This window comes from Cydia amplana, chromosome 15, assembly GCF_948474715.1.
Source record: "Cydia amplana chromosome 15, ilCydAmpl1.1, whole genome shotgun sequence".
Classification (NCBI taxonomy): Eukaryota; Metazoa; Arthropoda; class Insecta; order Lepidoptera; family Tortricidae; genus Cydia; species Cydia amplana.
The window spans coordinates 12,509,738-12,531,205 of NC_086083.1; the positions used below are offsets into that span (position 1 = coordinate 12,509,738).

General features: G+C 38.3%; 2 protein-coding genes across 2 annotated transcripts; one reads left to right on the forward strand and one right to left on the reverse strand.

Annotated features, from left to right (window-relative positions):
- The first annotated feature begins 6,627 nt into the window (after window positions 1-6,627).
- Window positions 6,628-7,933, forward strand: LOC134654817 (alpha-(1,3)-fucosyltransferase C-like). The gene is made up of 2 exons (XM_063510288.1): window positions 6,628-7,160; window positions 7,624-7,933. The coding sequence occupies exons 1-2, from the start codon at window positions 6,628-6,630 to the stop codon at window positions 7,931-7,933; spliced, it is 843 nt and encodes a 280-aa protein (XP_063366358.1).
- Window positions 7,934-13,373: 5,440 nt separating this feature from the next.
- LOC134654879 (alpha-(1,3)-fucosyltransferase C-like) lies at window positions 13,374-15,043 on the reverse strand. The gene is made up of 2 exons (XM_063510340.1): window positions 14,030-15,043; window positions 13,374-13,686 (listed from the first exon to the last, which is right to left on the reverse strand). Exons 1-2 carry the CDS (start codon window positions 14,935-14,937, stop codon window positions 13,401-13,403), a joined length of 1,194 nt encoding a protein of 397 aa, XP_063366410.1. The 5' UTR covers window positions 14,938-15,043; the 3' UTR covers window positions 13,374-13,400.
- Between the last annotated feature and the right edge of the window lie 6,425 nt (window positions 15,044-21,468).

Here is a 21,468-nt window from a genome sequence, read left to right on the forward strand (position 1 = left end):
TGGAAGCCTAGGGAGGCTTTTGTCCAGCTTTGGGGCATCATATAGGCCATTAGACTATAAAAAGCGGCCAAGTGCGAGTCGGACTCGCCCATGAAGGGTTCCGTATTTAGGCGATTTATGACGTATAAAAAAAATACTTACTAGATCTCGTTCAAACCAATTTTGGGTGGAAGTTTACATGGTAATGTACATCATATATTTTTTTTAGTTTTATCATTCTCTTATTTTAGAAGTTACGGGGGGGGGGGACACACATTTTACCACTTTGGAAGTGTCTCTCGCGCAAACTATTCAGTTTAGAAAAAAATGATATTAGAAACCTCAATATCATTTTTGAAGACCTATCCATAGATACCCCACACGTATGGGTTTGATGAAAAAAAAAAAATTGAGTTTCAGTTCGAAGTATGGGGAACCCCAAAAATTTATTGTTTTTTTTTTCTATTTTTGTGTGAAAATCTTAATGCGGTTCACAGAATACATCTACTTACCAAGTTTCAACAGTATATAGTTCTTATAGTTTCGGAGAAAAGTGGCTGTGACATACGGACGGACAGACAGACGGACAGACAGACAGACAGACAGACAGACAGACAGACAGACAGACATGACGAATCTATAAGGGTTCCGTTTTTTGCCATTTGGCTACGGAACCCTAAAAAGGACGACTTAAGCTAAACCGACCTAAGTTAGACCGGTCCGGGTCCGGGCCAAGACGTCTGGCATTTCGTCTTCTATGACAGGTGAGCGGTGATTATCACTTTAACACGGTATTTCAGAAAGCGAAGTACTGAAAGCCTCGGCCCGGAACCGGACCGTTATAGCGTAAGCCATCCCTTATGACATTTTATTCAGAATTATCGCTTCACGGTACCCATCAGAATAGCAAATACTGCCGCGCTCATTACGCAGAGCCTCCATCCGTCTCGGACGCGGCAATAAGTTACGCACACCATCCGCGGAATGAGGGCGGACGCGAATCGCTTTATTTATGCACGCGCCCTTAGCGGGGATCACCTTGCGGGCGAAACTGATTGAATTCACCGCGCGGCGTGGTGATGAGCGGAGCGGGCAGCGGAACGGCCGGCCGAGCCTAGCTGACAATCGCTATCGCTTCGACAATGAAACGCTTTGTATCTCTCTATCACAATTCCATATTAGTGCGACAGTGACAGTTCGATCGCTACGGACCGTAAGCGATTGGAACGTTGGCTACGCGGCCAGGTCTACACTGGAAGTTAGGAAAAGTGAACATAATATTCGTATTCTAGCGTATTCTTTCGACTAAGTAGTTCGTCTTTGCTGAATACTGACTCCGCATAACATTATACAAGTCAAAATATGTAAACTGATGAACGAAGGAACCAATCAGGGATGTTGCGAACATCCGCATCCGCATCCGCAACCGCGGAACTTCCGCATTATTTTCAACATCCGCATCCGCATCCGCATCCGCATAAAATTGATGCGGAGCTTATGCGGATGCGGATGTCGAACAAGTCGGTACAGGAACGTCTTTACGGCGGCGTAAGTGCTAGGTAATTTCGTCATTACCTATAACGAAATCGTCTAGATCCAGAAAAGTCGGCCAAGTTAAGTACTGTTTATTAAATATAACGCACCTATACTTATTCTTGCTCAAATACTAAACGTTTAGTTTTTTTTTAAATAAAAAAATACTAAAAATGTAATATTTGACGTTTTCTAAGTACCTAATCTTGACATCCGCATCCGCATCCGCATCCGCGGATGTGAGCCTTTAAATATCCGCATCCGCATCCGCATCCGCGGATGTCAAAAAATCTGCATCCGCAACATCCCTGGAACCAATAAGGCATCTTGGTGAGGTCTTTCGCTGTCCTTGCGTTTCGGGCATCTTTATACCGCAAAAATCAGCCGGTACCGTAAAACCACTTAACTACCTACTTAATAGTCCAAATGTTCCGACTATGGTCTAAAACTCGAATATCTTCGTTCAGGCGTATATATTATTTGAATGTTGCAGTTTTAAGACAAAATATTCATAATACGAAGAAAAAGTCATAAAAAAACGTAAGTAAGGTAAACATACTAGTGCTCGACATGCTAAAATGCCCAACAGATGACACCCTGCTGTCACTACCTCTATTGACAATGACTTTAAGTTTCAAGATGAAATGTACTGGGACCGCGTCGAGCACCTGTACGTTTACCTTATTGACACTGGTTTTACGTGTTGAACTTTTGAACCATACTTAGTTATGGTGTTGGACTATACTAGTTGGGTGATTTTACGCTAGTTATAATCATTCCGCTGCCCCTATCACTAAGCCAGCCCCCTGCTGCCGTGTTCGTACATTATTCACACATCCGAGAAGCACTTTTATTTGTCCCTCATTGTACTCCTCGTTCGGCCGCATTACTGTGTAAGTCATATTACCTAATCTTTTATTCAGCCTACAGCTTCTTTACGGTTACTGAAGTTTTATAGTTGAATAACGGAGCGTTAATAAAGAAAAGTAAGTCGAAGAAAAAAATGCGGGAGCCTAAAGAACTAACAATCGTTTATAGGAAACGTCAATCGGAACTTAAGGCTGCTTTTCCACTAAGGCGGAGATGAGTGGAGATGAGAGGAGACGCGAGGGAACCAACCAATAGCAGCAGGTTGTACCTACTCCAGCGGAGCGGGGAAAAGATGTCATACCTAACCAACCAACTTGTTGCGAACAATGCGAACTCCTTTATGATTATTCCAAACCACTCATTTATTACCTCCTATTAAATGCCAATCAAGATCTCAATAATGTACGGTAATGATGTTATGACTTTCCATCACATTTGTCATCCAATACATTATTACTTTTCGATTAGCTTTAGTTTGTTAATTAACTGCATATTTATATAGTACTTACCTAATTAAATTGTCAATCAGCAACTTTTGAAAATCAGTATTTCTTAGATTTATTTATACCTGTTCTACTATAAACCACTATTTGTTACTTACCTTACTTAAGTTATGAAGTAGAAATAAAGTCCTAATAACAGCCTAGACCTAGGTTTCATCTCTTGACTGGACCGAACGAGCAAATCAACGCCAGGATTTGGTCTGCGCTCGACCCGACAACTCGCAATTTTCCCCTTCAGGGTTTCAACACGATACAAAAATGTTTGCAGTATTTACTCTATTAAAACTCTTTGACGGTCGAGTTTACCCTTCCTACAGATCTATGTATAAAATTGCAGGTCAAATATCAAATTCAAAAGTGCGACGTTCGTCGGAATGATGTGAAGTGTCATTAAAAGTGGTTAAGTACTTAAGATTCATGTGACTGCGTAAATTATTTTTGAATGTTTGTATTGTGTATTAATGTCAAATAATTTATTTCAATAATGAATACTTATAGTCTGATCCCTTATTATGATGAAGCAATTTATTAATTTATTAATTTAAAATTTAAATCAGGCAACGAAGCCTATATTACAAAAATACCTTACACACTAACATATATGCATTTTATAAACTAATCACTATTTAGTGGACAAAACGTCGTGGCTCAACATTGCTATACAACGGTATAGCAATGTCCTGGCTATAAATACATACACTGTGAGCTTAGGCGCTTAAGCCGAAACCTTATAAAACTGCACTCGGTGAAACGCCCAACTTTGCCACTACTGCCAGGAATTTAACTCAAATTTTGCAATCGATTTAATGTTCGTTAGGAATCATTTAATACTTGTGTAACTTGTGGCTCAGTAATCTGTAAACCTCGCGAACCGCCATGGCTCCACCATTTTGAATAATTTTCAAAAACTGTATAATTGGGCGCTTAATAGCCAAGATAACAAGTGTTGATAGAAAACGCCAATCTAAACTGAAATACTATAAATAATTACGTGACTTTTCTTAGCATCTGTCACCCATGATACGATTGTCATCTTGGCTAGGACCCTGCTCACAATCACAATAGGTAATCGATTGAAGAATGCAAGCTGAGGGTCGACCGCGAACCACGTTCGACGTGTTGGCTCTCTGTCTTGTAAATTCGTACGTAAGTGTGACAGGGAGCCAACACGTCGAACGTGGTTCGCGATAGGCCCTCTGTAGAGGAGAACAGCCGGAAGTACCTACCAAAGCATTTTCTCCCAAGCTGTATCTGAAACCTTTGCTCTCGCCGACGGTAGCACGGTCGCATTTTTATCGCTTGTCACCATGCCTGTCACGTTCTAATAAGTATGTAAGTGCGAAAGTGAAGGGCATAGAGACAGGCGATAAGAATGGAACCATGCTGCGCCCACGCTCAATAGGTAATGAATCAAGAGTTAGGGATTCCTTCAATAAAAATAGATACAAAAACATATATTTATACAGTGCCACAGTGGTACTACTAAACTAAATAAATAACTAGCTTAAATCTAAGTGTAAGGCCTGACCCTGAGTGGACGCTCGAGTTGGGCGTGCAGCGGGGCGGGGCGTGCGGCGTGCATGTTAAACAAATGCAACCGTATAGGAGCGGCCTTAGTGCACGCTGCTCAAATCACTTGGGAGCTCGACGCCACGCTGCACGCCCCGCCGAACGCTCCGCTTCGAGCGTCCACTCAGGCCTTACACTAAAATAGGCCCTTGAGGCATTGTACCAAGGATGCTAGCCTTTCCTCGCTGTATCGCAATGTTGATACGAATTATTATAAAATTATAAAATTGATTATCTACCAACAGACGAGATGTCTTAACATAAACAAGGGGTGCACTTTTCTTGTTTGTTAATAGGTTTATGGTTTAAGAGTTTTAAGACGATAATTTAGGTAAGTAGGTAATTAAAAAGATCATGAAATTGATATCGCGAGGGTTCTGTTCGTGGCGAAGTAAGTACAGTTAACATAAAAATTAGCGGATCAGACTACGCGTCTAAAGTACTTATCTGCCATTTCTAATAGCCTCACAAAAATAAACATGCCTCTTGCAGCTCTTATGTAGATCAATTAGATTGAGAAATCAGACACATACTTTTGAATGCGAACGGAGATATACGGCGCGATTCGGAAAGTGAATAAGAGATTCACCAGATATGAAATAGTAAAGATATGTGACGTTCCACGGCAAAAGGTACCATTGCCCCGGCTGAATATTGGAGCGGCGTTAATAATAGCGTAAGCCCCAGCCGCCATAAGGTACCTTTTGCCGTGGAACGTCACATATCTTTACTATTTCATATCTAGTGAATCACTAATTCATTTCCCGAATTGCGCCGATAGTTATCTCTATTCTGTACTTTAACCTTTATGCCCTCATTAGGTCTAATGCCCATTGTCTTACAAGTCTTATCTAAAAGTTATTAGTTAATATTGTGCCAGTAAATCAATATACACAATTACACAGTAAACTTCCTCATAAATAATTTTAAAATGTTGTATTGCAGTGCAACGTGATTCACTATTTAATTGCTTTACTGTTTTGAAACTGATTTGTGTTTCTTAAAAATTTAATGTGTCTGATTTAAAATAGAGCGCTAGTGTGTCTAGTGGTGTAACCAAGAGAGGACGGGTCTTTTAGAATTCATTAGCAGACAAAGAAAACCCCCCCCCCCGACCCCCCCCCCCCGACTAAAATAATTTTATTAAAATATATTTTGAGGATTTCCAAAATAGTTTGTGCCTTTATGTAAGTATTAACATTGTTTTTACAAGCAGAAACGTCTGCGATCGGTACTATTAAGCTTCTAGAATACATTAAAAAGTGGATTGGAAAAGTGGAGTGGGGAGTGGTGGAAGTGGAGTGGAGTGGATTTGCTGGCTATGGGTGAGGTCTTGGTGGCCCAGATCTTGGTGGTCTTGGTGGAGTAATTTTTCCACTTTTAAAATTCTAAGCTTATTAGTATTAACATTATCATAATACTTTAATAAAAGTAAGATAATAAAATCTCTTCTGTTTTTTATTTTCGCACTTAATTTTGAAGACATTGTCTCATTTTCGCGGAAGAATTATAATTTCGGGACTATCCGTCTTGTCTTCAGCGCGTTTTAAAGTGTCCCGCGCCGGATAATGCATCGTCCGGATAACAGGGATCACCGGATCGGCGAGGGTCGGATTAACAAGGCTCAACTGTATTCGGTGGCATCGTATTCCAGGATTTTCTAAACAAAGTACTAATGCATTTCCTTTATTTTCAGGAAATAACCGATTCTGGTTTGATATCAATAGCGAAACAATATTAATAAACAACTAATTAATTAATCGTAGAAGAAAACGTCCATTATCGGTATTTCGAAGTTCCTTTAACTATAAAGATGCAGCTATTTACAACAAGCTTAATATGTCTCCTGGCATTCATAAATATTTACTTATTTCAACGTGCAACAGCAACAAATTACCCACAACCAGGTCTCAAATACATACTAATGTGGACTCCCAACGACATTCATCCCTTTAGCTACTGGAAATCCGGCCAAGAAATCTTTCTTCAATCAAATTGTCAGTTTTCAAATTGCTATGTCACTACAGACAGAAATCTTTTGGGAGATGTAACCAAATTCCACGCAATAGCCTTCAACGGACGAAATATAAGAAGTAACAAGTTGTATAAAGACTATCCTTTAATCACCGTCCCAAAAGAAAGGTCATCTCACCAAAAATACATTTTCATAAATATGGAGTCGGCGGACTACCAACCAGTTTGCGATTCCAAGTATGATAACTTTTTCAATTTGACAGCGACATACAAACTGAACTCCGATATACCATTTACTTATATGGCCACTAAGAACAAAGAGGGTCAAGTTGTGGGTCCTAAAAGAGATATGACGTGGGTGGAACCCATGGCTGAAGTAGATGAAGTCTTAAGGGAGAAACTGAGTAAAAAAACTAAAGCAGTTGCTTGGTTCGGATCTCTTAACTGCACAACTAGAAGTAAAAGGCAAAAGTACGTCCAAAAACTACAGGAAGTGTTAATGAATTACAATCTGACTGTTGATATCTATTCGAACAAGGAAGGACTTGAATGTGAACCTTTCATATGCCCCTTGGAAAAACCCAACGAGTGCGACGAGATGCTTGAGAGAGATTACCACTTCTATTTGTCGTTTGAAAAGTCTTTTACGGAGGACTTAGCTTCTAGAGATTTGATGAAGCCGCTACTTACCCTCACCGTGCCGATAGTATTGGGTGACGCAAATTACTCCAGGTTTGTACAATTCTTTAGTAAATTTAGAAACCTACGGCACAAATAAGATATATTAGAAGTAAAGTCTACTAATAATTGAAGGGATGTTTACATAAAACAACATAACTGCTTAGAGCGGTTGACACTTTTTTAAGAACATTGTTAATCGTTTCAGGTGTCAACCAGTGTAGTCAGTTATGTTGTTTTTGTAAACATCCCTTCAATTGTTTAACAGTTAGCTAACGGCACTAATCATGGAACGTTTAAGTGGGTGTATTTTTAATATTCACTGATATACCTATATGTAAAATTTCTATTGATTTGCACGTTAATAGTTGAATGTCTATGTCCGTGTACGATGTGTTTGACGAAAAATACTGCAATTCACTTCAACATTATGAACAAATTAAAACAGGTGAGACCCAGACTTATTACTAATAAGAATCTGTGTATACTCTTATCAAAGGTTTTTTTATTTCCTTAGTTTCATGCCGCCTGGATCCTATATAGAAGCGCCACGGGAGCTCCGAAATATGAAGAAACTGGCGCGTACCATCGCTGACCTTATCGGAACACCCAAGTACTACGACTTTTTCCGGTGGAAGAACTACTACAGTTACTCGCTGCCTAACAAACATTGCTCACTCTGCACCGCCCTCAACAATGAAGATGTCATGGGGACTCATAAAGTGTACCAGGACATCAGAGGATGGTGGTATCCTAATTATGAGGATAGGTGTCGTAAAATCAAAGAAAAAATGATAGAAGAGATGAAGAAAGATGGAACAATATAGGTAGATATTTAACTGGGTCATATATTTTTAATTGTAGATTTAGTCCATTGTAAAGGTTTTCTTGTAGGGTAGATATGCACTAGAAACGAGTGACGTAGTAAGGAGGTAGTGGAACGTATGTTTAGGGCACAGACAATCCAACCTCTAGACATAGCATAGTCGCGCTACCCCCTCTGCCACACATACGGTAGCGTTACTCCATCTTCGAGTCAATCCCGTGCCGTGATTGGTCCGTGTCTTTGAACGGACCAATCACGGCACGGGATTCGCTCACCTCGTCCCCCCGCAACCCCGTGTTTTTGGCAGCATCGGTTTCATGTAAGAATTGGCCTAAGCTCAGTCTAGAGGTTGAATTGTCAGTGGTTTAGGGTTTTCTAAAAAAAAATTAGATATGATCGAAATAGAAGAAATATACGTAATATAGGTAGTATTTATACATATACTTACAATCTGATTCAAGAACGCCTCTCTTTTTCAATATTGAAAAAAAAATATGATTATTTCTCAATAACTTTAGTTTATAATATACTTTTCACCTCAGCAGCTCGAACAAGGGTACTTTGCTACTTAAAAACAGTGAGCAAAATGCGATTTTGCTCACTGTTTTTAAGTAGCAAAGTACCCTTGTTCGAGCTGCTGAGGTGAAAATTTAATTGTTGGGATATCTTAAGAAAACATGAGTGAATAGAGGTAAGTGATGAAGAAGGAATACATTTTTCGGGTTCTCTAATATGTTCTCACTGCTGAGGTGAAAAATGTTGTGTACTACACGAGATCAAAGTTATTTACATCTCGTGCGCTTTTGAGTCCCTTACTACGCTCAAGATTCTAAATTAGATTCACTCGCTACGCTCGTGAATCTATTATAGAATCTTTCGCTTGCACGGGACTCAAAATAAGCACTCGAAGAAATATCAAACTTTGATCTCTTGTTGTACAAATAACTATTTCTGTACTTGTAACGAAGATTTGTTTAATTTGACTTCCCATATTCCAATACAATAGTTAAGTAGTCTATCGTTGTTTCAAATTAGACAAAGTTGTAAATGGCTGCTGTCCCCAATCCGCATCCGTGAAGTCACAAGGTATCTTATCTACTAGCTTTTGGAACACGACAGTTCGAGTGTAAGCCGCTTATACTACCGTATTAAGCCAGAAAGACGTATCTGCGACACATAATAATATATTGTGATACATTGGTCATACGTACACGAGGCGATATTCTGCGCGAGTGCTGAGAGTTAATTTTTGTCAAGTTGTGTTATAATATACACCTGTAAGTATTAAGTATAAACATGAAAACTCATCCGTAACACTGCGTCTGCGATAAGTAGGCCAAAATGGTTACCGAGTGGGACCCACGGAACACCATCGATGGTGCAGGCCGGGGTTCAGGCAGACCGAAAGGAGATGGCGGGACGACTTGGACGCATTTTATCCGGATTGACGGGAGAGTACAAACGACAGGGTGAGTGGAGGAAAGGAGGGGAGGCCTTTACCCAGCAATGGGACACTGAACCAGGCTTTGTGTTAAAAAAATATTGAATGAGAACGGAGGTTTTTCATGAAAGTACTGAACCCGCGATAAGCAAGAACAGACGAGCGAGTATTCTAGTTTTTTATGTTAATTTTAAGCTGCATGTCTTCTTTTATCTATGTATATACCATGTATGTTATAGAAACGAATAAAGTTTTTATCTATCTATCTATTCTTATGTTTTCCTTATAAACACATTGCGTCCCGCATAAGACGGCATTACAATATCGCCCGTACAACCAAGATCCGAGATTTTTCGGCCACTCAACAATTTCCGTATCACAGAGGGCTCAGGGCGACCACACGGCACAAAGCGGAGTCAGCCCTCCGGGGATTATCCCTGGGAGATTTATCGTGTTGTCCGTCTAGTCATAGTCAGCGTTCTTTGTGGCTATTGTATGGGGATAGTGTTTTTTACAAATCTTAAGTTTAATTGCTTAAATGTTGAGGTACTTATTAACCTAACAAACATATGTAGCAAGTATTTATGTATTATCTTCTTAAGATAAGATACATAATAGATAAATAGTGCCACCAGCGCGACCTAGCGGTAAGAGCGTGCAACTTTCAATCCGGTCGCGGGTTCAAGACCCGGCTTGTACCAATGAGTTTTTCGGAACTTATGTACGAAATAAGTATCATTTGATATTTATTATACTCGGGTCTCTATTGTTTCCCAAATAGTTTTAAACCCTAATGTATTGTTTGCCCGCATTTTCGTTGCTCATAATTCATTTGGTTCAGAAACGCGTCACTTTTCAGGATTGCCATAAAACAAACCTAACCTAACCTAACCTATCCATAGGATAACCTAAGGAAAATCCTGAAATGTTAACGGTTTCAGTTTTATGACTATAATATGACAAACAATACATTATGACATTTATGACTTAAAACTTTATGGGAAACAACGGGACCCCATTATACTCACTTTTCGGTGAAGGAAAACATCGTGAGGAAACAGGACCAATCCAAATAAGGCCTATATAGTTCCCCCCTGGGTGGAAGGTCAGATGGCAGTCTCTTTCGTAAAAATTAGTGCCTACGCCAATTATTGGGATTAGTTGCCAAGCGGACACCAGTCTCCCATGAGCCGTGGCAAAAAGCCGGGATAACGCGGGGAAGATGATGTACTTACAAGATATACTCTGGCAAACCCAATTCTACAATAGAAAAAAGCGCGTAATACAAATTTTCTATGAGAGGACAACCCTTCGCGCCTACATTTTTTAAATTAGCTGCCTTTTTCTACTGACGGAAATTATAGTACTTACCATTAAGTCTTTTTGGAAAAATAGTTTAGGAAGGTAGATTGTGTGATAAATTGGATTAATTCGCTTTCATAATTTTTTTTTTAATTTCAAAACAATAATCAGCAGTGATCGGGGATTTCTATGCCACACCGCGGGATATCAAGTCGAAATGGTAATATGGATACGCCACTTGGCCCGCGATAGGAACAAAACTGTTCGAAAAGTAAACGCTATTTCGGTGTTGGTAATTCGTTTATAAAATAAAGGACTGTAAAAAAACAGTGTTGGTTATGATTGAAAGAAAAAATATTATTCAAAAAATTATAAGAGCTTAGTGGTTGTATTGACATATTCAATTGATCTGTAATCAAATTTTCAATTATTAATATTAATAATATATGCAATGCATGATTAATTGATTAACAGTAACATGCCAAAACACTCTCCTATATCGCACACGAATCCCGGAATCCCGCGGCATATCCATACTAGCATAATGATTGAGGTCATTCACCCCAAGTGGCATAGAAATCCCCGATCACTGATAATCAGACTCAAAACCCGCAGATGCTTATTGAGTTTCCCGCGCCATATTTATGTTACTTTAAAAATTATAAGCTTTTGGCAAAAATTTCATTTTTGGTATAAGCTTTTATCGCTGACTGTACTTTTCTTACGACAGACAACTAATACTCATCGTGACAATTCTAAAAACCCCTAACACAATTAGGTTGCGTTGTTTCATCACAGAGTTCCTATGGCCACCTCCTGTCTCCATCATCAGATCAGCTCGATGGTACCATAATATTGGATTGTCACCCGACTTACATGTGTATGCAAAATTTCAGCTCAATCGGAAACCGGGATGTGGATCAAATTTAACTTGCAAGATTCCATTACATAGTTAATAGTTACATACAGGTCGACCTAATAAGAGCTTGTTAATTAAAGCCGGTTAGTTAAGTCGATTAAATATTGCTGTATTTATTTCACAATTAATTACCTATGCAGGTTTAGTTTTATGAAGAATGGACTGTATTTAAATCAAATTCACATCTCTTCATTTCTTTTTGATTATATTATTGCAAGAAAAAAACCGATCACATTTTAAATAAATAGTTTTTAATGCATAGATAATAATGCTGTAGACTTTGTGTAGATAATGTGTAGTTTAAAGATCAAAGATACTACGTTAAACCACAATCATAACAAACGGCAAGCAAAATTCAAAACAAATTCAACAAAACAGATTTCACCACAATTATTTCTCAAAGCGTTCAAAGAGGAACTTCCTATTGTGACCAACAATAAAATAAAAGTAATGGTAAGGCATAATAAAAGAAATAATGATAAAAAATAATGCGTTCTTTGTACAACAGGGGAGGCCTTTAGGAAATTTAAATTCAATTCAACGAGCAGCCATTATCTTCCCAAATGCGCCACCTGTCTTTAAAAAAAATCTTTTTAAACAACAAAAGAGCGACGTTTTGTTTTTCACGAGTTTCGTGACTACACTGTAGGTAAAGTACCTATAAGGTAAACGTACTGGTGCTCGACGCAGCACCAGTACATGTCATCTTGAAACTTATGTCATTGTCAATAGAGGTGACAGCAGGGTGCCATCTATTGGCATGTCGAGCACTAGTATGTTTACCTTATAGAGTTAAATATAAAAAACAAATATTATACCTCAAATATGACAAATTTTATTAGCACTTGAGTATAAGTTTTACGATGGTTGTTTTTATTGAAATATTAATGAAAAACATACATTTTAACTACCTTGTAATTGAAATAGAATCATGGTTTCCCACAAAAAATGCAATATTAAGAAGAAATTAAGAGTTAGATTGGTTTGTTTACATAATATACTATTACATATACTAAGGTCATAAAAATGACTGATATTTATTTACTTCAATATTCATTAATAGGTATCCTTCAGATGTTCCTAATAAGATTACGTATAATTAGTTTATCTTATCTCGAAAATCGCCCTCACTGTCCCATTTAATACTTTATATATTAAATTGACAATCATGGCACATGCCGCAAATTGAGAAAAATAAGGGCGCGTGTACACGCGGTGCCGCCTCCGCGCCGACACCGCACCGCCGCCGCACGGGCTCGTGTATACGGTACCGCCTCCGCGCCGACACCGCACCGGAGGTGCGGCGGCGGTGCGGTGTCGGCGCGGAGGCGACACCGTGTACTCGCGCCCTAAAGTTGGCATTATTTATTTTTGCACATAGAATACAGGGGGGCGATTTTTGAAATTCGACCGCTCGATTTCGTGTATTTCTTTCAGTAATATCTCCACTACTAGGCATGTAAATTCTACTAATAGAATGGAAAACGAGTGGTCAATACCAATAGATTCCCAATTTCTATCGCTCGTATTTCAAAAATCAGCATTTCGCCGTTTTCCACCGATTTTCGAGTGCCGAAATCGAACGATCAAAATTCATAAATCGGCCCCCAGGTAAGCCATATAAACTGTCATTCAATAGAACTTGCTAACTATGTAAACAAAGGTTACTAGTAAATTGACATTTAGTGTCAATTTTAGTATGGCGGTTTGTTTACATAGTTAGCAAGTTCTATTGAATGACAGTCTACATAAAAAGACCCTTTAATATTCAACCGAGTTCAACCAAAATGTCTATGTCGATTAAGATCAAGTGCTCCAATTGTCATCTTGACATCTCTCTTCCCAGTCCGGATTCCACCAACTCCTGAAATGCGGATACGTGGACTCCGTCGTCACCATATTCTCATCATTCAGCGCCGAGCACAAGTTGCACACGTCCTCTTTTTGTTCTGACTCGGAGTACTTGTAGTGGTTCCGCCATCGGAAGAACTCGTGGTACTGGCTGGTGTTGGCTATGATGTCCGCCATGACGCGGGCCAGGGATTCTGGCTCGGGGTGACGGGCGTCGATGTAGGAGCCGGGCGGGAGGAACCTGGGAAAAAGTGACACTTTACGGTAGATGTCGCTGTTTACCTGTCACGCGCAAAAGTAAAGTAATTTAAAATTGTTTGACTCGTGTCCTCAAAAACTGATACAAGCTGATTGCGAAGATCACTCGTTTGTACTGAGATGAGTCCTAAAAACGGTACCTAACAAAAATTCCCCATTCAATCCCCTATTTACATTGACTTAGACTACTTAAAATTGATTATTTTGCGATGATTCCAATGAAGAGTATTGTATGGTAGTGGTTATTCAAATAAATAAATTAAATTTATTAGTTGGACTGCCAATAAGTTGGCTAATTTATTACTACAAGCTAATTGTAAAAGTACTTGGTGTAGTTCGATCCTCCTAGCACAATGGGCACGGCGTCATTATTCAACGCGGTCAGCAACTTCTCTGTCACGTAGTCCTCCGCGAAGGCATTCTCAAAGGAAAGATAGAAGTAATAATCAGATGACACCATAGCCCAACATTTATTTTTATCATACCCGCGGCACACCAACGTACCACAATGTCCGTATATGTCTACGGCCAACCCATAAGGTTCCAACGCCTTCTGAAGTGACTTAACATATTTCTCTCTCTTACTTCTAGTGATGCAGTGAGATACAAACCAAGCTGCCGCCTTCCTCTTCCTCTTCAACTTATTTTTTAACACGTCACCAATTTCTTTCATATCTTTTACCCAGTCCATGTCTATTCGAGGTCCCACGTGTACGCCATTCATATCCCTTATATAAATATACGAGTACATTACATCAGAGTTCAGCTTGTAAGTGGATGTCCAGTTGAAAAAGTTGTCCCACCAAGGGTTGCAGACCGGTTGGTAAGTAGAAGACTCTACGTTGAAGAAGACGTATTTCTGATGAGGCGATCTTTGCTGGGGCAGCTCTGATGCTTTTACGTATCTCAAGTTTCGCCCATTAAAAGCTACAGCATCGAATTTTGTGAGGTCTCCTTTGAAATATCTTCTGTCCGCAGTCACGTAACAATTTGTAAATTCACACTTGTTCCTAATAAATACGGTTTGTCCTGTTTTAAAAAAGTTGAACGGAAGAGAAGATTTTGGTGTCCAAAGCAATATGTACTTTAGGGTATTTCGGTTAAATTCACGAGCAGTATTTTCTATTCTAGGAGTATATAGGGTTGCAAAAGATTGATCCACAACGGGATAATTCAAAGCTTCTTGGATTATTTGGTCATCGAGTTCTGTTTCGAAACGTTGACACCAGTTCATGTATAGTATGAATACGAAGAAAGCAGTACATAGCAATACCAAAAATATATTTGAAAATCTTGAAACTCGGGTAGGCCCGACTTGCGGTGAACCTATTCGAGTGTATTTGGTCATTATGCGCTCTAACATGAAATTTCGTATAAGTATGTTAAACTTATGGTTTCAATCAATCGTTTTGCCTCCAATTGATTACTACATTTATTTCATTTTAACGTCTGTTCTGACATATATTTTTTTACAACCATTTTGTCGAAGAATCTTGTTTGAGGGGCACCGAATAACGAACACTGTTCGACGTCTTGGCCTGGAATGATAGAATAGAAAATGTTCAAGAGAAACCTAACAATGGTTTATTTACTAGGGCTGTAATGCAACTAGTTGAGAAAACGTATGAGAAAATCGATCAAATTTAAGTCTGTCATTCTAATATTTTTAATATCGTTAGACAAAGGATCATTATTTCAAAAAAACATACATCAATTGTTAATCCTGTCTTTGTCTGTGATGAAATTTTCTTTAGTAGTGCATTTTTTACAAGCTTTTATTTAGTTTCACCTGTCCCGTTGTCTGTCTGTCTGTCGGTCTGTAATCGAATCTTGCAAGTTAAATTTGATCCACTTCTCGGTTTCCGATTGAGCTGAAATTCTGCATGCATGTATAAATCGGATAACAATGCAATATTATTATGACATAGAGCTGATCTGATGTTGGAGACAGGAGGTGGCCGTAGGAACTCTGAGACGAAATAACGCAACCTGATTGTGTTAGGGGTTTTTAGAATTGTCTCGATGAGTATTAGTTGTCTGACTAAGAAAAGTACAGTCAGCGATAAAAGCTTGTAACAAAAATGAAATTTTTGTCAAAAACTTTTTATTATTGGACGTGGTTAAGCAAAACTGTGTCAACCCACATATTGGCCATTTTGAGATAATCGTGTTTAAAGATGTAACTATTTCTTTTTCACCTCAGCAGCTCGAACAAGGGTACTTTGCTACTTAAAAACAGTGAGCAAAATCGCATTTTGCTCACTGAGAGAGACAAAATGAGCAAAATTTTAAGTAGCAAAGTACCCTTGTTCAAGCTGCTGAGGTGAAAACTTAATTGTTGGTATATCTTAAGATAACATGAGTGAATAGGTAAGTGATGAAGAAGCAATACATTTTTCGGGTTCTCTAATATGTTCTCACTGCTGAGGTGAAAAGTTTTGTGAACTACACGAGATCAAAGTTATTTACATCTCGTGCGCTTTTGAGTCCCTTACTACGCTCAAGATTCTAAATTAGTATAGAATCTTTCGCTTGCACGGGACTCAAAATAAGCACTCGAAGAAATATCAAACTTTGATCTCTTGTTGTACAAATAAAAATTGTCAAGCTTGTACACAATTTTTGAATTTTTGTAACTATGATGTGTTCATTCATCATTGGTGTTGTTGAGGATGCTATTTTACTAACATATAACATCATAGATTCATTTGATGACTATTAAATAGACAAATATTGTTATTGCGAGATGTCATAACAACAATTTTCTAACGGATAATGAGTCAAGTGTCATAACCCATTATTGCTAAACTTTAAACGGAATGTTACTAAAAATCTACTTAGTGTCAAAACTCATAACACAATATTGTAAAACAGATAACGAGACATACTTAAAATAGAAAATAATGTCAAGAATAAAGCGAAGATACAAGGAGCCTGCTACAAAAACTATGATCAAGCGATTAAAGAAACTTAAACTACGCGCGCTAGGTCCCCACGGCCCCAGGGTTTCCACCCCAAACGCCGCAAATATGTAGCTACTACCTAGTGTCGCATATTTGCGACGTTTCAGGCTTTCGGCTGAGGATACGGCCGCACCAGCGCCAACTTTGGTGCTTGGAATATGGGATGGCGCCAGGGAATCCACGCAGGTAGCGTCCCAGACAAGTGGCCGACCTATACTCCAAGGCACCAGCGTCATTCCGTCAGGGCTCTTGCCATCGACCCTGGCCAGACCATTGGGCTCTAGGACCGACGGTATCTTGGCACTGACAAGGAGCCTTCGGATGACGTCGTTGAGGCTGGCGTGGCGGGGGATTCTACCAGCGCTCCGGACACACGAGAGGCCAATGATGACCATGGCGCCGCAATGACAGCGATGTGACTGGTTTGTTGATGCCCCAAACGTAAGCTAGCTGCCAGGCGGAAGGTGGTGTTATCTAGAAAAGTGCCTATGTTTGGAGAGGGTAGTGCCTGCAACCACAGACCCGACTCCCACTCCGCAGACGCAAGGAGACGAGCTCGGTCTGCCGAACTAGTTGACGTATGTAAAAGGTTTTTCCGTACTAGTTGACAGAGCGGCTCGTCCCATTGCCTCTGCGAGCAGGGATTGGCAGGCGGGTCTGTGTTGGGACAGGTTATAGACCAAACGTTCTTGGCCTCAGAGCAGTGTGCGGCCTCCATAGATCCAATGGAAGAATCTAATATTTTCCCTATAAGGCTTTGAGCACCGTGCACCGAGGACAAGAACGCAGGTAGAGCAACACAAGAAATTTTGCGGATACCCAGGCCGCCAAACCTAATGGGTAGGCTAGCCTGGATCCAAGATCTATCGTCAAAAAGAATATTGAAAATGGATGTGAGTCTTTCTGCGACTAATGTATCTAATTTTGAGACCAGCTCTAAGTTAATTGACTTGTCCTCCAAGTGTTTTCCCTGGTCTGAAGTATGGTTTTCCAGCCTTTTTTTTTCTTTTATGAGGCTCACAAGCACGCGATCTCCTGTTTTCGGCAACAGCATCCAAAAAATATCATGTTGATTTTATTGTAAATTATTTACTTATTAAAAAAAAAATATTGGTGTTAAGATCGGTTTTCCTAGGATAGCGCGTAAGCGCGGTGCCGTCATATAGCGGCCGTCTCCATACAAATATTACGACTTCCATATTTAGCCGTATTATTTAGTATGGAGACGACCGCTATATGACGGCACCGCTTTCGGAGGAAACCAAAGTTTAACCGGCATAAAATATCGTTTTATTTATCATTAAAAAGTAATGCTATATATTCATTACATAAAATATGAGTAATTACTACTTAATCAACAATTTTTACTTATAAAATCGGGTTTACCGAATAAAATCTACGCAAACAGACGGTTTGAAACAACTGACGATGTGTTTTTAAAATAAAACATACATTTTTACATTAATTTTTAAAAATTCGCGATAATGTTTCAAGGCTTATAACACAAAGTAGAGTCACTTATTGAGTATTAATAACAATTAGTTGTGTTTGCAATAACCATCAATCAAGTGACATAAATCTACTACGTAATGATCGCCACCAGAAGACCAAATTAATAATTTTGCAATAATGAGTTATGTATATTTCTTTAATTTATTCTATGGCAGCACTAAAGAAAAACACTTTGATACATAATTTACACATACAATCAACTCAGTACTAACTACAGCATTATTTTTTATGCAAATAAGTAGGACATAATCAACTTATATTTTGAAAATACAACGAAAATCAGCTGAAAAACTGTTGATTTTTAACTTACCTTAATATATCTTGTACCCAATTCCTGTGACGTTCGTTTTTTTTTTATTTAAGCCCAATTCGTAATAAAAACGATTTAAAATGAATTTCTTAGTCGTCTTACGATGTTAACACGTGTAAGAATACACTAGCACTGGTTATTTTGAATTAGGCAATAATGAGTTAAGCCTCATAACTTATTATTTCTTAAAGTAAACGGGAGATAGTCCAACAAATATGTGTGTTAAGAGACATAACACACTATTGAAAATATGCTAAGTGCAATGGCAGTTATGTTAAAACCGTATTCGTGAAATTCCAGGAGGAATATTTTTTTTTGAATATATGATTTCTTTAAAAAAATATAGATTATTGTCTAAGGAATCGTTTGGTATATATACATAACTCAAAATTTGTCATTTTGTCGGTTGACACAGTTTTGCTTAACCACGTCCATTTATGTGCTTAGGTAAGGTTATCAATGTTATCATATTCAAAATGACTTATTCTTATTATCAACTAGCGACCCGTCCCGGCTTCGCACGGGTTAACAAATTATACATAAACCCTCTTGAATCACTCTATCCATTTAAAAAAAACAACGGGTTTGTACTCCGGGAGTGCCGACAGAAGTGAAAACTCAATGACATCTTACGTCTTACGTCTTCGCTCTCGCGAGTTTAACATTTTTTCCCCATCACAAAAAGTGCAAAGCGTCGCTAAAAAAGTTTTCACTTCAAAAACCGCATCAAAATCCGTTGCGTAGTTTTAAAGATCTAAGCATACAAAGCGGACAGATAGCGGGAAGCGACTTTGTTTTATACTAAGTAGTGACGATATTGGCATTTGCGATTTTTGGATAATGACAAATGACTGTCAAAAGGATAAATTACACCTCGCAATTATATGTCAAGATTGTCAAGTGATGTAAAGTCACTAGTTTGGCATTCAGCAATAGCAATAGGTAAGCGTGACTAAAGTGAGTCGACACGATTCACACAGGGCTGACAGGGCCATTTCATTCTTATCTCGTCATCATATCTTTTATGTTTATAATAAGTTGATACAGATAACGGTGTGATTTTCTTTAATCCATGGCCATACAACTGCTTATTTTAAGTCAAATTAAGCATTCCACACGACACGAGTTTCGAATTACCTTTTCGCACATGTATTGTACAACGTTTTACAGTACATATGGCCGTTTAAATATTATATTATTTTATTTATAACTGACAATATTGCTATTGGTCGATAATTTGAATAATCCATATGCCTGCTCTAATAAGAGCAATTTACAAACAGGGTTCTCTGTTTGTAAATTGCTCTTATTAGAGCAGGTTTTAACTCGAGTGGATATATTTAAACCTTTCTGTGTACCTACACAAGTTACTAAACAGAGCAATAACGGGGCTTAATTTTAGCTTGATGTATTTTATGTCACGAACACGTATTCTATCCTGGCCAGGTGCTTTATCAAAACTCAAATTATTTATTATTCTTTGGCCTTCTTAAAACGCATTGATGATTGAGCTATATTTATATAATCGGTTCTGTTTAAAAACTTGTGAGTACAGCAATAATGGACATAGCTATTGATAATAACAATAAGCCTAAGCCTAGTAATATTAAGGCTTTTGTTAAAAAGGCATTGATAGAGATAAATGTAAAAAGACTCAGTAGCATGTAAAATATTTAATGGTAATTCAATAATTTCATAGGGGTTGCTCCTTGCTCCCCATGTCCCTTAGTTCATATAATCTTAAAAAATTAAGATTAGTACTAAGTAATTTTAATGTAATTCTATTAGAAAAATAAACAGTTTAATATTTTTTTTATATAAGAACCTAGCGTGGATTCTAGAAAACCTGTGCAAATTGTTTGCTATATCCGAACTAGAAGCGATATCAAACAGCGGCGTAACACCGAGTGATTGTGATTGACTTACCGCGTTTTAAAAAAAATCCTTTAATATATATTACAGGTATCGACTGACACAAATACGGTGGTAAAAAGGCGATATACACACCGTGTGCACACTATCGACTGACACCGTTTCAATATGTACACACGTGTTATCATTATCACCATAGATGGATAACGAGAATTAATAGTTATCTATGTAATCTTTTCACGAAGTCATAATGGATACACATAGGACATACCGTAAAATGGGGTGAGTAGGGAGAAAACTGACATTCAAACCTCGATAACATTTTATTTTTAAATACGAAAACTGAATGGTATATATAATAAATGTTCCGGACGTTTTTGTATTTTAGTTTTTTATAATTTTGGGTAGTTCCATTTCATAACTTTACCGATAAACACAAAATCCCTCCTCACCCCGTATATAGTACCTAGTAGTTGGGGTGAGATGGGATTTCGAACAAAGGTGAATTTGGAACATTGTTGCATCGTTTTTTTTTGCTTATGAATATCACTATAGCTCTATCACCTATTTGTAATGTAGGTACCTAGTTGCAGTTGCCATCACCTTCCGAATAGATTTACAAAGAAATATACATATAGGCAGGGATATAGGTACTTATCTTCAAATAAAATTATTTACTGGAGAATCGGGAAGTTCCATTTAAGCTTAGAATTAATTTAAAAGTAGAAAAATTCCTGCCTTGGGTGAGACTTGAACTCACGGCCTCTGGATAGATACTCCAGTGCTCTGCCAACTGAGCCACCGAGACCTCATCCATAGACATCGAATCTTTCCACCATCTTAAACGGCCACTGGAGTTCCAAGTCATATTGGAAATTCACCAGTTACAATGTGCTACCCATACTTACGTAATTAATTTTTAACAAGCAGAAACGTCTGCGAAAGATGCTGTTAAGCTTAGAATAAATATAAAAGTGGAGTTCAAGTCTTACCCAAGGCAGTAAATTTTCCACTTTTATGTTTATTCCAAGCTTAATATAGCATCGTTAATTCGCAGACGTTTCTGCTTGTTAAAAATAATTTAGGTTCCGTTTGTTTTCAATTATGC